The 17,654-nt window shown below is 38.8% G+C and overlaps 1 protein-coding gene and 1 long non-coding RNA gene across 14 annotated transcripts in view; one reads left to right on the top strand and one right to left on the bottom strand.

The window, feature by feature from the left end:
• BNC2 (basonuclin 2) overlaps positions 1 to 17,654 on the bottom strand; it is a 485,308-nt gene that overhangs the window by 306,570 nt on the left and 161,084 nt on the right. For 2 of the 13 annotated variants that reach the window (XM_059889389.1, XM_059889391.1), the window contains exon 1: positions 552 to 938. The exons of the other annotated variants lie outside the window; for them this stretch is intronic. In XM_059889389.1, the coding sequence (XP_059745372.1) occupies positions 552 to 554 (3 nt within the window). In that variant the 5' untranslated portion in view covers positions 555 to 938. Of the gene's footprint in view, positions 1 to 551; positions 939 to 17,654 lie in introns of those variants that run through there. 13 annotated transcript variants of the gene reach the window in all.
• Positions 990 to 16,100, top strand: LOC112447792 (uncharacterized). The gene is made up of 3 exons (XR_003036013.2): positions 990 to 1,368; positions 10,901 to 10,959; positions 16,028 to 16,100. It is a non-coding gene; the product is annotated as an uncharacterized lncRNA (long non-coding RNA).

The following is a 17,654-nucleotide window of genomic DNA, read 5'->3' as shown; positions in this document are numbered from 1 at the left end:
ACAACCCCAGTCCAATCATACACACCCGGAGTAAACGTAAGCCTCAAACTATTGGAGCAGTGAAGAGCCAGGCTAGTTTTCCCCAGAGAGGGACTGGTGGGGGCAATTGGCAAAATGGATACATCCCAGACAATGGCAGAACCTGAGCCATGCCCTCCAACCCTAAAGATGCTCACGTGGTTGTACGAAAGTCTGTTTACAAGATCTGCAGCCCAGATGACCTGCATCTTAATTAAACTGCCCTCTTTCCAGAATTCCTGGTTTTAAATCACACTGGAAACGTTTGGCTGCGACTGAACTAGAATGGTTTGGTTTCTCCTTTCTGAATGCCAAAAAGAGGAAAAAAAAAAAAAAAAAGTGCCATACTTAAGTTTGTTTTGTTTCAAACTCTCAGTCCTTCTGCATTCCCAAACTGTATCCCTCTGACTAGTAGAAACCGTTATTAGAGAGAAAAGGTTTAAAAAAAAAAAAAAAAAAAACACCGCCCACACACAGCCCCCAAAGCAGCCCGGGAGAAGGAATGAGGGAGGCTGACTGGTAACATACGGTACCATGAGCTGCAGTGGCCTCGCCGTCAGCGGTGCAAGGGTAACTGATCGCTCCTGGCCTTCCGCGCACAGCGAAGCTCAGCCCAGGGAAGGGGGGAACAGGGACTGGGCGGGGAGGGGGCCCTTGCCGCTCTCGGGCAGTTTATACAAGAAGGCAGCTCAGCTCCTTTCTGGCGCATTCCTCCTCTCTATCTCGCCACCTCTTTGCCTGTGTCCTGCCGTGTTTTCTTCAGCCGGTAATTGTCCGGATGGCAAGACTTTTAAAACAGTCAGTTTAGGAAAAAGCGAAACCCTTCTAAGTGACCATCACAGCAAATCAGCTTCACGCTGGTGGGTAAAATTTTCCAAGGGAAGTGTTCTTCTGATAGTTCCTGAGTCTCTAAGTCCCCCCCGCCACCCCCGCCCCCACCCGCCGCCACACACACTCCCCTAGAGGGCTAAATGCACTGTGGCAATAAAACATTCATGCGACTTGGAATTTTAACACAATGCCATTTCCCTAGTTTAACCTGAAAGGAATGCACTAGTCACAACAGACTACATCATCCTGCCATTAAACCCTGCCAAGGAACCGCTTTTTTGGCCCTGCCGGGCCAGCTTTGACGGGAAAGGAGTACACAGACCCACACACTGAGCACAGAGGGGCCACCTCTGCTTCCTCGGCCGGGTCCAGCAACACCCTGCTCTTGAACGTGACCCCTGACCCCTAGCATTGTGACCGGCTTGTGATGCGTGTGTCACTCTGGCACTTCTGCAGAGACACACACGGTGCAGGCCGCTGGCGGCTCCCTCTCAACAGGACTTGGGCTGAAGCCAAAAGGTTCTCTCTTATTATTACTGCTACTATGGAAGGGCTCCTGTGGAAGGGGGGCGGGGGGTGAAGGCTGTGCCTGGTGCTGGAGAAGGGTCTGTTTCTGGTTTTTCCTTTGTCTTGCGACTTTTTAAAACACAAACTTTGTATTTGCCTTCATAATTAGGTTGTGATTACTGACAAGCTGGTTTGCTTTGGGGACAACTTATCAAAACTGCCAGTTCTTCCTGCATTTAAGTGACATTTCATTTAGACTTACAAAATACAAAAACAGAAATTTTTCTGATTTCTCCAGAGAATTTTAGAGAAAAAACTCAAAAGTGTTGAACTCTAAATAAAACATCCACACTTAACCATTTCATGTGGCTAAAGTACTACCACCCAAGGAACAAGGAACAAATTAGTTATTTGTTTTTTTCAACTCAGATGTATTGATTTACTACTTGTGCAGAGCTGTCTGCCTTCCAAGGAACAGAAGCGACAAACTAAGGAACAAGAGAAAATAAATGTACAACGAATGAATACTCAAAAATTACACTAAAAGTTTTTAAATGTTTAATTTTGGACTCTGCAGTGATGCCAATTTGGTACTGTATAGCCATTTACAAAAGTATTGATTTTTACTAATTTTGAAAGTTACAAGATATTATAAGTTTGTCCCTCCAACCTCTCTTTTTTCCTCTATCCTCAACTTCTCTCTCACTTCTAAAGTATGCCTTCCAGATCTTTCTACTTTTCTATTTTTTTTCCTTTTCTGATCCTTAACTATTTTCATATGGGGCACTTTCACTTTCAACCTTGCCCTACTTTTTTGTCCTCTAATTTGTCCTCTCTACTCTATTCAGAGGCCATTCTAAGAAGCAAGTCCCTCCTGACCCTGACCTTGACCCTGAACTATATAGCCAGGTGAACTGTGGTTATCCCTGCAAAAGGTGTTCCAGACTTAATCTCCTAGAATGAGGTCACATCCCCTTCCTACAGCAAGTAAAGAACATCTTCCTTCAGAGAACACCCTAAAATACAAAATAATGATTGTTACGCAGGTTAACATGCGAACAGAAAATAAAGCCAAATTGTCTCCTTTAGCGTAATTTTTGTCTCCTTAGTAGATGGAATTAGTCTTAAGCCCCAGTTAAAAGACTTTTTTTTCTTCCTTTTCTTTAAACAGACATTATCATGCCTTGAAGAGTCATTCTAATCCCTTCACCTTAGCCAAACCATGCTAATTCTAGCTAGGAGGACAGCAATTAATTAAAAAAAAAAAAAAGGAATTGACTTGAGGAATAGGGGGTGGGAAATCAAGCCAACAGAGAGGCAAAGATTATCAAATCCTGTGTGAAATATTTCCATTTCAAAATATAAATGCTGAAATCAGATTGTCATTTTAACGTATATAAAATCCAGCAATAAAGATATCTGATTTTTTAAATGATCTGACTTATTACCAAAGTATATTCAAATCCAATTTTTATGTTACTAGTGGGAAGCCTAGTAAAACTGCAGACAGCACTACTTAAAGCAATGAAACTAAAATTACAGAGGATAATTTCTATTTAAATTCAGGCAGATACACTTTTTTGCTCATATCAAATCAATCAACACGATGATCTCAAAGCATCTTCGACCAGTTATCTAGAGAAAGAGAGTAAAGTCTGTGACCATGCACATGCAGCATGTTAAACCTCTCAATTGTGATGCAGTTCCTCTGAAAACCTCAGAAACTGAGACATACTGCTAAAAAGAAGAAATAACCCATCCTTATTTCTAAATAAAAAAACTGTCAACCAATTTTATAACCTTAATACTGCTATGGTACAGTGAGGCACCATGAGGAAGTCATGTTTTTATATGAAACGGTACCAAATTAATGGAATCAGAACACTACCCAACCTGTAAGAAAAGCAAGTTCTATCAGTAAGTTTATTGAATTGCACAAAGTTGCACCAATGCAAAAGTTGTGCAGAAATATTTTGGTGTGGGTATACGCATATGATCAAGTCTGTGATAACCGTCAGTAATTTTCTTTACCTTTAACTTAACCAAAAGAAAATTTTACTGTGTTAAATGGCATTTGGGAATACCAATTTTAAAGTTTTGTAAGTTACCTTTTAATTTCTAGCAAGCAAAATAGGTGAGATGTTTCTCACCAACCCCTATTAAGATAAGCACAAACAGGCATGTTAATCTATTCTCCGGGAGAGTTTATTTGGGGCTATTGGATTTGCTAAGTCCTCTACCCCTAGTAGTCCCTGCCAGTGTCCCACCTCACACCCCCTACAGGCAGCCAGACTTTAACCCTGAGTGAGGGCAACCCTCAGAAGCAACAAGATGAGACAAGAAAGGAAGAGTGTAGATGAAATAGTGAGGGAAGGAAAAGAAGAGAGATGCAGAAGGATGAAACCAGACTGAAAGCCACACAAGCAATAGGAAAGAGAAGGAGCAGACAGACAGAGAATGAGGTGGGCAGAAACAAAATGCAAAGGGAGAGCTAAGGGAGGACTGAAGGGAAAAAAAGAGATGGCTGGGGAGAGAGGAGGTATAGGAGCCCCATGACACAACAGTGGATCAAGCAGCTGGCCAGAGATGCTAATTCAGCGCTTTAACAAATCAATGCCACTTGAAAAGTACAATGCGAGCCCTCACTGGGTAAGATGTCAGGGGACTGAGAAAATGCATTCTCAAGTATTTCACATTAAGAGGGAATAATGTGTTAATTTATAACTCTTCACCCTATACACTTGGATTATCTATCTGTGTCAGCGATTTGACTTCTTAAATTTATCAAAAAGGCACGCAAAGGGAGGCAGCTCTGACTGCACCACCGGGAGATGGAGGTTTCGGAAGAGCCTGTCCTGGGTAGTCCTGCAGTTCTTTTCCCTTTCCTATTCGGGCTGACATGTTGGGGAGGGGGGCAGGAAGGAGTGAACATCTGAAGGCAAGATCTGGGGAGGAGGGGAACCCCGGGTCCAGTTACTAACGAAACCCAAGGAAAGGCTTTGTGGGCCTGTGGCTGATTGCATTAGGTACCATCCGTCAAAAGTGACACAGAAGAGAAGGAATAACTTGAATCAGCAACCCCGAGCTGCCATCATCAGAATTTACTTTACGGAAACTTACTTAAGTCTCTCAGCACACCCAGCGGAAGAGAAGCTGCTGACAATCAGAGTGTAATTAAACAGTACTTTTGAAATGCCACCAGAGTCCCATAGACAGAGCTTATCAACATAGGAAGGGAAGGGAGGGCTAGTTTATTTTATTTGGTTAGTTTTGAGACAGGGAGGGGAGATGTAAAAGAACTGACATTACATCCCAGCATTTAAGAGCCTAATGTTTCTTTCTTAAGAAAAAAATATTTTATTAGACATCAGATTCTTGGAATTGTTTCCTAACTGTTCTTTAATGTAAATTTAACCAACTTTTAATTTAATGATAGCACAGCTCCTAACCTGAGAGAAAGGCTTAATACTTTTTGCTGCCAAATTTAAAGCACTATCAGACTTAAGTCTTCAGAGTGCAGGCACTGTCAAGACACAAAGACAAGTATGTTACAAACTGTGGAATAAATAGAAGAGAGTAAGTTTCAAGAAAGTATTGAATTAAGGTGACAGCCTTAAAGATATGAAGGGGACACGTGATTATTACATAAAAAGGGAAGAGAATGACCAGATTGTAACTGCTCTGAGTTTCACTTTAAGATTGTTTAAATGACACACACACAGCACTGTTTTAAAGTGAGCAGATATTTTTCTTTGCTACCAGTACAACTGCAACAGAAACAGATATTCTCTTATTTTCAGGACATTCACATGTAAATGAATGCTGATGAATGGAAATGAGATGCTATACATGATGGGCAACCTGCAACATTCAGGTTAAAAAAGGCAAAGTTACCTCCCTCACTGAAGCTTGAATCTCTTCCTTTCTACACTTGGGCACCAACAGAAATGAAAGACAGTGACTGACCTTCTACCAGTTTCTATTGGCTAAACACCACCCTCCAGAGACACTCGAGATGGACAACACACGTTCTTTTGGTCTCATGTTGCATCTTGCTATTACACAGCTACTTCTTTAAATGAGTATTTGATTTGAAACTGAAATTATAAATACTGGAAATCTGACAGCTGCACTGAGCCAAAGGATTAAAATGCCCAAAAGAGTGTGATTACTTAACGAATGTTTTCTTTCTTTCAAAAGAGATAATTAATAAGGCATTTCCTAGGTCAAGACCATAGAGTACATTACTTTCCCTTTTCATATAATCTTAAAACAGACAATATATATTCTGAGTACCATGTCTGCAACAGCTGAGGATCGTATTATATGCTTTTCAAGGGCTTCTATGCCCTCAGAGTAGGATTTGTCCTATCCCTGGTTTTTGCATGAATTACCATTATTGTCTGTCCCATCCATGCCACCCCCACATAAACTATCTATTCTTGTCATTATGGTAACATTAATCCTCTCCCCTTCCCCTCCCCCACCACACCCACCTAAGGGGTTAAAAGACTTCAGTACATTTGTGACTTGTCAGTGACATATAATACCCGGGTCCTTCATGCAATCAACTTTTACTTGACATGTATTTGCTCATCACAGGACCCGCATTACTACTGGGAAAATGAAGAAAAACCTAAATTAACACTTGACATTCAATATGGTCAAGTCCTTAATTGGCTGGGCTTCCTGAGAAAGCAATTTTCTATTCCCCAAACTGTTCGCGTGTCATGTGTGGAGTGCAGCTCTTGGCCATCACTGCTGTCCCTCGCTCCCTCTAATGAGAGCAGATGAATTAGTGCTACGTGACACGATTTGAACAGGGCTTCCTCCTCTTCCCCTCCCCCCAACCTCTCTCCTATACCAATGACAGCTGTGTGGCAAGGGAAAGAAAGAGAAATGCAAGAGCAAAGAATCCTGTAAAGGACGATCATTTTTTTAAATGAACCTTAAATGTCTTGTTAAAACTCCAGAACAACAGGGTCATTTCATGGTGGAGGTGGGGAAGGGGGTTGTTACAAAGATCAGGGGAATTATCTGGCTATGGCTGATTTGGGTTGTATTAACTTCCAGCATGTTTCTTCCATTCCTGGCTAGTTGCAGTATTAGATTGCACTGGTCTAATTAAAATGGAATTTACATCCACTTCGAAAAGTTTTTTTTAAAAGGTCTGGAGAATGGGTCAGCTAGAAAAAAAAAAAAATGAACAGCATGAAATGATTATTATTCTAAGATAAACATACCTCTGGGTTAAAGAAAAAGAGTCTTTTCAACAAACGCTTAAGTCTTAAGAACCTGCAAGACAAAACTCTTATCACCATACTTTGCTTTCAGATACTGTCCAGTACCTGAACTTCATGTTCATCATCTTATTTTAAATCATTTTTGTTTGGTTCCCTTCCTTTGATTGTTGAATTTTTGCAACAAAATCTATTTGAATGCTGATTCCATCCTATTATTTTGGAGGGGGGGGGATATAGTCTGCTATAGATGTGCTTATTTAGCTCAATGAGAAACTGAATGGATGCATGACAGGAAGGTAGGACAGAATTTGCTTGGTTCAAAGATACTGAAAGGTAAACTGAAGGGATTTCTCTGCACCTTTACTTACTCGCTTTGAAACCAAAGAAGAAGTAATTTTAAATGCCTTAATTGCTTACCCAATCCAACAAGGACCAAACAGAACTGGAGGAGGTAAGAGTATATGGCAAATCACATATTTGAGAGAGAAGTTAGTCCAAAGTACATGCATCATGTAAAGATAATTATTTACTCTTTACTCATCTTTATTTAAATGACAGCTAAAGGCAAAGATGCTACCTGTGTACTAGAAAGTATATCAAGATTGTACTGGTATCACAAAATCAATGCAAGCATGCAAAATACAAAACTCAAGTCTCAAGTGCAGTTCCCCTGCCTAGCTTGATCGTTTATTAGTTATTCCTCTATAATTCTGAATGGAATTGAACTAATATTTCAGTAAGAAAACTGTGAAGTGCATTTGAATACACAAAAATGGTGAAACCCAGTTTTATACTGTTTAAAGTTATTACCTAAAACCAAAAGAGCTCTTTCCATATTTTATATTCATGGGAAATAACATGAAAGGAAATAAAGTTTTATAGCATTTCTCTTAAAAAACAGTCAATTCACAACATGATTTTAAATACTGCTACACTAACAGAAGACAAGCTGTAATGCAAGGAAACTTTGGGGAACACCTTTAATTTTCTAATTTGTTGGAACATTATCATTTCAGATACTGCAAAAACTCTCAAATAATTTAGAAATATTTTCACTGAAGCAAAACAATGCAATGGACACTACCCCTTCTGGTGGCCAAAGCACTGATATTTCAAGTATTGTTAAAGATATCTTTTGAAAATATACTTGAGACAGCTTGTGACTGGGCATTCGATCAGGTGTTTATAAGAAACGGATAATTTGGTATTCGGGAAAAGCAGCTCAGTCAAATCCATCCAGTTAACTGCTAAGGTAGCTTTATAATCGCTGAGCAACAAAGGGCAGTGTATGCTGCCAATAGCTTTAGGGTGACCTTTGAAATGCTGACTAGTCCGTCAAGTTCCATCTCTGAGATGCATGATACTACGGACAGGGGTGGTTTATTAAGTGAGGTAGGAACTAAAGACCAGGAGCCTCCCAAAGGGTAGGCATTTTACATAAAGGAAATGAAGAATTCCTTTCCTTAAAAAGAGATGCTAAACACCAAGAGATCAGGCTGAACAGCCCCATATTCTTTCCCAAAGCACTAGTAGCCATCTGAAGCGTAGAAACGAGCAAGAATTGGGACAGCATTGGGAAGCATCAGCATCTTCCCCCACACTCCCCTATGTTTCTAAAACCTGTAATGAAACTCCAACTGGGAATTGGTAAATTGGATCAATGACCTGAGCTCTAGGAGTAAAGCTGAAAAAGAATGGTGACCTGATTGTAAAGCTTTAAACAAATTGTGAGGAGTCCAGCCTTATTTGGGGGTACTTTCCAACCACTGCTAACAAGACAGATTAGCAACTCAGGAGGGCAACAATCAGCGAGATGACTGCACTGGACTCAAAGACTGGATCACCTGTAGGAAAGTCAGCCTTTTTGACTCAAGAAAGTCACTTCTTGATTGAAGAAAGTTGACTGTGACTATGGCAGAGTGGCATGCTTAAACTTGATATTCTCTTAGGGATGAGCAGACTTTGAAGTTCATAATAAACTTGAAATGGCTTTGTGGAATGTTAAGGCTTAACGTAGATGGTTGGTGCCACCGTCATGCCTACACAAAATGAAGTCAACCTGGAAATAACTGCATTCACAGCTCCAGGGTATTTAAAATGGAAGGCTCCCCCTCCTCCCCCACCCCTTTTTTTTTATTAAGAATTTTACTTTGAACCCTAAGAAGAAGCTGCACTTTCCAACTTGTTTCGCATAGCTCAAATTAAAATACTTATTTCGGTTTAGAAAGGCATCATGTTTGCCACCCACCTCGTTCATGTTACCCTCACATTACACCATTTGCAAGAAGTATAAACACAGGGAGAAAGAAAGGACTGCTTTAAAACAGCCTGGTACATGCACCAATGAAACTGCTTCTAAAATACAAGACAAAAATGTTATTTTATAAAAAGGAAGAGCATCTAAAGGAGTATATTCTTTTATCCTCCATTCTTCACCACCCTCTTTATGGCAATGCTTCCCTCCCCAGTATGAAAGATTATTTTATCTAATTCCTAGTTGAAAGGTTTCTAAAACTGGTAAGTCACAATTGTGTTGATGCTGAACTTCTTGAACATGGCATACCAACATCATTCTGACACACTGACAGATGCTTCGTAACAATTCGCACAAGTCACTTGAGTTAAAATACCTGACTTACTATATAAAACAAACTGTTACTCTCTGGTCTCTGTTCCAGCTCAGCTCTTCTCTGATGTTCTGGAAGCAAACCAACAGCTTGTTATGTTTATATCAGCAGTGACTCCCTTCTGATTGGAGCCCGACACTGACGTTGATGCTGTTCAACAAGACCCTAGACAGAAACTAGGCACACGGAGGCACCATTTGCAGATCATTTTAACAAGATGTTGTTTCCTGTTCCCACGAAAATCAATAACAGGATGACCTTCAATTTGAAATTCAAACCAATTAATTACTGGTTCTGTTGAAAATGCTGATATCTGATTTGCCTAGAGAAATTCAACTATAAATAGATTATTTTATCTTCAAGAGCCCCTTCAAAAAATTTACACAAGCATTGAAAACATATCTTATACAACATAAATGATGTTTTCTAGAAGCTTGTATACAATATTGGCCTTGTATGAACTAGCATAGAGAAGTTTTCCCCTTGTGGTTCATCTCCTCCCCGTGACATCATAGTCAATTGCCTGGTAAATTACTGCAATCCCGCAAAGATTCAGGGCCAACGATCCACTGCTTAAAGGTGAGATAAAAAGCTCTTTATAGTTGAATTCAACTTTTCATCTACATCAGTTACTGACACAAATCATGGAATTCTTTTCCAAATTTAGAAATCTCCCCTTTCTTCCCTAGAATTCTAAAATTCTTACTTTTCAACTTTTATTAAAAGGCTCTATTTTTTGTTTTGCTCACATTTGATTTTTCTTTGTATGTGGGTCACAAGAAGAAAAGCTATACATCAAAACTATCAGCACCAGAAATATATTTACTAAACCTTTTTTTTTTAACTGTTAAAAAAAAAATGAAGAATTTGGTTCATCCCAGTGGGGAATTCCCAAGATGAATGTTCACATGCAATGAAACTATTATCTTCATCCATTAAAATACTATCTAAAACAGAGGTTTCTATCTGGCAGTCACTAGGCTGAATAAAGCCTACAGATGAGTTTTGTTTGGACCACACATTTTTAAAAATATTTGAAAAGGTTGCCAAGATTTAAAAATCAGGGGAGTCCACATAAATATCTGGATTTCTGACTTCCCATTAAAAAAAGGGAGAGAGAGAGAAGAGAAGGATCTCACAACACAGGGCCTGCATCCCCACCTGACAACAACTGTCTGGATCTGGGGAGCTAAAACCTCACGGTGGTTGACACAAGGTCCTTCTGAAGCACTGCAGTCCCCCATCAGATTCACTCTTGCTTGTTACTACCTTACTTCCTCGTGGCCCTTTTGGGCAACTCGATCTTTAAAAAGACATAAAACTCCAAAGAGGGTTAACAGAGTTTGTGGAAGAAAAGGAGAAGGGTATCTTCTCTTTCTTATTTCATGAGTTTGCATAATGTAAGATGGTGGGTAGATTTTTCAAAATACAGTTGTTCAAGCAAAAATTAAGTGCCAAGCAAACTGCTTTTCAAAATTAAAAAAAAAAAATTTTAAGCAAATCCGAAACTGATGATCTCATCTTAAACAGTGGTTCAACAAAACATTTACACTGGTTTTCAATCAACCACATTCTTCCCTGAAGCCCAGCAAAGATGCTCAAGTCAATGCTGTTACTCGGATCTACATCCATTTTGTTCCTTCACATGTTAACACTTCTGTGCTTCCTTTCTAGAACGATCCTGTACTTAAGTGAAAACTGACCCTAATGTGAAAATAGAATACATCTTCAAGGTAAATTTCAAAAGTCAACATTTAGGATGCATGAATATTATCACAGGAAATATTCGTCTTTACTGGCTCCACATGTATGCCACAACCTGACATTTATACTTATATTAAATAGACATTATTGCAGGTTTGAATGACCCCAAAAGTCATGGCATATTTCTTTAAAAATGATTACCTAAAAGCAGATGTCTATGACAGTTACAATGCACATCTATTTTGCTTTTTCCCTTAACTGCAAGTAATTTCAAGGAGAAAATCTATTTCTCTACTTCTAATCAACCACAAGAAGATAGTACTTCTATCCATTACTAGCTTTTACAAACAAATTAGAAACACCCTATTTAACAGAGGAAGGTATCTTTTTGCTTCCTCGGAGAATATCAACAGACTACCTCTGAAGTACTATACAGTTCAGAATGTATTAAATATGCTATGACTAGCCATATTCCAACTTATTAAAAAGAAAATGTAAATCAACTTTCATAGAGTGTTTCTAAGTTATGTTTCATCACTGGACCACATTCTTGAAAGATTATTTTTTTAATTAGGTGTTTCCTTCCTTAAAAGAGGTGCTTTTCTTCCATTCTCACCTTAAGAAAGTAACCCTTGAACACATGCCAAATTTACTTCAGTTAGACATTAATCCCCATATTCTCTTGACTCTTAACAACCTGAACAACTTTAAGTAAACAGTTTACAAAATCATAACAATCATACTGCATTCCTTAACACCTATTTGAATAGAAAAAGAGAAAATGCCCAAAGTATGAGCTCCATAAATAAAGTCTTATACCCAAAAGCTGAACAACAATGTTATATATTCCTTTTGGGAAGCATTTTTCCTTAATATCAATTATGCTTGAATTTTAAGCAATTAGCAGCAGACACCTGGAACTCAATTATTAATTTACCTCTCCCCACACCTTTTACACTTCTTCTGAAACCATCTCTTAAGAGGCTTCTTAAAAGAGATGACCCCATGGGTAGCATACATGTAAATGTTCAGATTTTCTTTAAAACATCTTGTTATAATCTAAGATTAAATTTACTCTTTTTTCTTTAAGAGTATCATTTTGGAAAAAAATTTAATTTCTCAAATAATTGAGTAAACTGATTAAAACAATTCTAGGAAATGTATAATTCACTACATTCATGTTGATTTACCTACTATAATATTTTAGAAAGGGGAATTTTATGGAAAAAATATAGTTAATTTCCATTCATGATGACCAAAGTTTTAAGCTTTTCTCCTTGGGCTCACATCATGGCAGCTGACTGCAAATACATAGAAGAGTTCTAGAAGATTCCTGATTTGGTTATTTTTGTTTGCATTTTACTGTGTCAAGACCAAAAAAAAAGTATGAGATAATGAATGTTTAATAATATTTAATCTGTATTATATAGGGATGAAGCATTACATTCACTTAACTCCTTCCTTCTTTCTATGAATCACCGATTTCTAGGAAATCGAACCTCAAACTAGGCTTATGCTAAGGCTTATTTCAACACTTTGTATTTGTTTAAAAAAAAAAAAAAAAGGAAGAAAGAAGAGAGAGACCCACAGTACCGGTACACTAGCACATAAAGAACAGTGGATCATCTGCAAACTCAGAAGGCAGGCGGCAGTTGGTTTATGAAGAAATTATTAAAAATAACTATTTGCCCAAGGAAAAATGACCAACTTCTCACTTTTAACCAAAAGGGTGTTTTTAATATAACGAGCATCCAAGCTTCCCTGGTCATGAGAAAACCTGGAATATATTACACACGCATAAATGTGGCCCAGGAAGCAGTATATGAGATATGCTTGCTATTGACAGATTAGCACTTCATTTTCATTACTCTAATCTCACCACAGGCTGTGAACATTCTCTTTTTCTTATTTGAACAACAATGGTGCATGAAAAACCAAGCTGACAGGCAGGCGGGGTTCATTAAATGCACAAGGCTTTTATTCCCATAACCCATCTCACCTGTATGAAGCTAGGGTTCAGGCTCCCAGGCTAGCTACTGAAACAAGTTCTCCCAGATGTTGGACTTCTCTTTCGATCCCTTCCTACTTCATTTATAATTAATGTCCAAAAAAAAAAAAAAAGAGTCAAATGGAAAAATTCTTTTTCACAATGAACTCCGTTTAACAGACAATAGGATTGGTAAGATATCTTAAGATTGATTCAGTCCCATGAATATTTTCCAAAGTTGTCCAAGAAAACAAAGAAATGATTGGGAAGGAAAATGATGAGACATTTGAAGTTTGGGTCAGAGTCTAATCTTGGTATCTCTATCTCAGCTTGGTTCTAACTCATTTGAGGGTAACTATAGTTTTCCACTGGTTAAAAATGGGCAAGTCACAAAGTAAGAATCACTCCAGCTCTTTCCCAATGAATGACAAAGAGCTTCACCAAAAAGCTACCTTCAAGAAGCCAAAAGGGTACAAACTAAGGAATCATTTAAATGTCATTTAAATGACATTCCTAAGAAGGGGAATTCCTTTTTAAGGTGAGCCATCCATATGCTCACTGCATTTGAGGCAGCCACTGACAAATCCCCAACAAACCTAAAAATGAATCACTTAATTCCCACAGCCAACAGAAGGACAGGTATCCACTTCCTGCCTGTCTGTACACCACATACAGATGCTCGACCATGTGGGGTCTTACAGGAAGTCTTCCCACAAAGTCTAGAGCAGGGCTTTGGTTTTGGTACATTCTGGTATTCTAATATGAATACCTAAAAAAGAAATGCAATATTAGATAGGCCCTACAGATCCTACCTGGCTCTTGAGTTAGGTTCTGACGTGAGGTCAACAAGGAGGTGTCTTCCTGAATACAGTCATTGTATACTTACTGCCCCATTTCTTGCACGTGGCCTTCCAGTCATGTCCCCTGTTCTCCGGCACTGGGAGAGGGCACAGGAGTGGGCAGCTTTACCTATGCCTGATTTAGGTGCCCGAAGAGTCCTCCTAATGATTTAACCCAATGAAATTTTTCTTGCTTAAATTTTAATGGAAGGAAAAAAAAAAAAAAAAAACATTTTGAAAACCCTAGATAGAGGTTCTCATTTTAATATTAGTTTTGTTATTATGTTAAGCCAGCTGAACGTAATTATTTTCAGCATGTAAAACATTCATTATCCTGGATTTTTTCTGTTTAAACTCCCAGTTCAGGTACTCTGATCATCAACTATGAGTCCTGAAGATCTGTCTAGAGAACAAATAGCCACTAAGAGATACCTTAATAAAGTTGAAAAATTCATGACAGTCACACAAAAGCACAGCAGGTCCAAGGACTGGAAGCCGTGTCTTTCCATATAGAATAATATTTTCGAACCTTGTCCATTTTAACAGTCTTTCAGCTGCGTAGGACAATGGGTTAAAATTTACTAAATACAAAATAGCAGTGAATCCTCACTGTGTTCTGTATACTGCATGTTTTCCATTTCAATATATATTGTCATCCATTAATATTAGCCCTGCCATGACTTTGATTATTTTTTTCTTCAACGTTTCAGTTAACTCTTATTAACTGTAGTTTGTCTCAGAGAGTCATACCTTCAACCCATTGATGGAAAACTTCACGTTTTTCCTTCTAACAAAATGCTCTCCTGTGCAGATGTAAATCTAACTGCACAGATGATAAAGCCAAGAATTACTTTTAAAAAAGAAAAAGAGAAAAAGCAAAATCTCTTTTCAGCTAAGTACTTTCTTCCACAGCGAAGGATCCAATTGAACTGCCTTTCAGCGCCTTTGAATGATAAGCCTGGGCCCCTGGTTACATGTTTTTATCACGCCCGGACTTAAAGAACCCTTACAGAGCAGAACTCAGGACAGTCCTCCTGTCAGCACCTCCACGCTGAGGACCACATCTGAGGGTGGCACCTCTTTCCATCCCTCTGCCAGAGTGATGTACTGGCAAGAAGGTTCCTTTTAATTCCTTTTTATTAGGGCAAATAGAGCCAGTGAAAGTAAGGAGAAATCCAGAAAAAGAAAAAAGAAAGGAAAGGAGAATAAAGCAAGAAAATTAATAGGTCTATGGGAACAGGAATAGGAAGAAAAAACAGTCTAATCATGTATTTAGGTCATTAAGTAAGTGGCTGCCAACCAAACAGAAATGAGACTTAAAGCGACCCCCTTCCCCGCCCCCAGCAACAACACACAAACCCTACAGACAGTAGCAAAATAAGACTGCAGTCCAAAAATACTGAGTAAATAAGATGTCAGATATGCTCAAGAGAATCCCTGTTACAATGAGTAACTTCCTACTGTTCAAGATTATTTTCATTTTCTTCACAGAGAGAAATGAAAAAACTGACGGGCTTAATTAAAGAAAAACAAAAGGATATTATTTTGTTGTTAAAGGATCAATTCTTTTTTTTTAATTGGAATGATGATTAATAAGCCGAGAATTTGATTTCTACGTTAGCCAGTTTGAGTAATGCATTGTTTTTCCACAAGCATTTCCATTAAGAAAGGCTGTGTGAATGAAGAAATGATACAGCTTTTTTTCTCTTCTCCTGCTCTCTGATTCTGTGGCATGAAATGCTATCCAGAGCGTTTGAATAGAACACCCTCAACCAAATGAACTCCAGTCATAAATTTTTCACCTTAGGGTTTGAATGTACACTATGAAATTTGCTAGGGTTCCTACAGGGAATGTACAAATTAAAAAAGAATCAATACTTTTTTTTTTTTTTTCCCAGTCTCTAAAACTTTCTTTTAAAGCTGGGGAGGGAAAAGGCAGTACAGATCCTGCTCGGTGAGGAGCCAAGGTACCTCGGATGTCACTGCCCAGGCATCATTTCCCGGGTGTCATCTGCACATAGTAAAACTTCCTGGAGCTTTAGTTACTCAGAAAGTTTTTTCCTCTTATTTTTTGCGCCTGTTTACAATTGTATCTTATAGGAAAAGAAACTCCCTCTTCGATACAATGTCTTGCTTGTATGTCAAGACAGAAAGGCTGCTGTGCCTGAATTATGCCTCTTTTCCTTTATTTCTCTAAAGCTTAAAAATAGATGTCAAAGTTCCTTTAAAGGGTTTTTGACTCTCTTTCCCCTCCTTTCCCTGGTTCTTAAGGAGATGGAGGATCACCAAGCAAAATGTGGAAGCCAGCTGCTTTCAGGAAATAAAAATGGCATCAGCTTTGGCAGACAGGGGTAAGATCAATCATTTCCTACGATCCCCAAACAATCTTCTCTCTGACCAAGGCCTGGAGAAGCATGGTTATGTAGCGGCAAAAACACACCATGAGAGGGACAAGAGGATTTTCACATGGTGAAGAATTCATTCCACCCACAGAACAAACCAGGCTCCAAACCTCACGTGAAAGGAAATCTTGGAACCATTACGTTCCATGTTCCTTGGACAGCAACAAGAGGGACTCCCAGAAAAAAAAAATTCTCTCACTGAAAAAGTCACCCCACAATTCACTCTCTTCTCCCTGTTACCAAAAAGTTCCCTGACAACACTCCACGGGAAAGAAAGGAGTTAACTCGTAGTTCAATTCCAACACCATGATTCCAACTGTGGACACAAGCTAAAGGCAAATTCCAGTGTCTTGTCTCATGCCTTTTGATACATATACACATTATAATCAAAAGTCTCAAGTTCAGAAAATACTTCTTTGGCCTTTCACAGCCATTAGCTATACATGTTTACAGGAAAAGCCCTCTCGAAAGCTTTGCAGACTGATAAAGGCAGATGCCCAATCTAACTTTCTTTAAGGGTGTGTCAGACAGGCAAGGTGGGAAGAGAGACGCACTAGAATGTGTGTTTTTCATGGAACTGGGTGACGCCAGCTCACTATCTGTAACGGCCAGTTCCCGTGGAGTCAGCTCCCCGTGTCACAACGACCTGGCAAACTTGAATGCTTTCTCTATCACTGGAGTCCTTGCAATCCTGCTTTGGCTGTGACCCATTCACTTTTGCCCCAACTTCTCTGAGATGCCTTACTCAGCATCTAATTAGTTAGGGAGGATTTGCCGCGGCTCTTAACCCTGACACAGGAGTGGGAGGATGTGCTGCTGTGGGAGCCCAAATCTGTCCTGTCACTCCATCAATCAGATTTCCATAACGCCACGCATGAGGAACGGGATTTATCAGTCAACGTTAAGATACACTCATAAATATGATTATTAAAAAATACCTACAATTATATAGATAACATAGCTACACCTTTAGGGATTTGTTTTTGGACTGTGGTTACTTGATTCACCTTAGCTTTTGCTAAGGCCTTACAGATTATACACAGACACACAGGCCCAGTTTGCAGATGATAGAAACACGAGAAAAATAATTTCAAAATGATCACCTACTATGTTCAAAGTCACTTACTGTATCATGGTGAAAATAAACTTGAAATGTGTGCACAGATTTTTTTAATATATACCAATCTATATCACATATCCATCTGATAATATGTTTGTGCCTGCTTTATTTGCTTTAACATGTATGTAAACACCATATATAGGGCCTACTACGTTCCTTCCCCTTGCAGTACAAATTAGACAGTACCTGTTAAGTGAAGTCTGCCTGTTATACACAGACTTACAAAGTACAGGCCAACACACAAGCACCTGTGCTACAACCCGTATTTTAACAATTACCCAAATTCCTAATGTTAGTGTTACATGATAAGAATGGATGAGAAGAATTATATTGGAATAGATGTCTACAGTTAAGTCTTCAATCTAAAACATTATCA

Source organism: Bos taurus, chromosome 8, assembly GCF_002263795.3.
Source record: "Bos taurus isolate L1 Dominette 01449 registration number 42190680 breed Hereford chromosome 8, ARS-UCD2.0, whole genome shotgun sequence".
Taxonomy (NCBI): Eukaryota; Metazoa; Chordata; class Mammalia; order Artiodactyla; family Bovidae; genus Bos; species Bos taurus.
The sequence above is the reverse complement of the archived record's forward strand: the minus strand, read 5'-3'. Positions and strand labels throughout refer to the sequence as shown.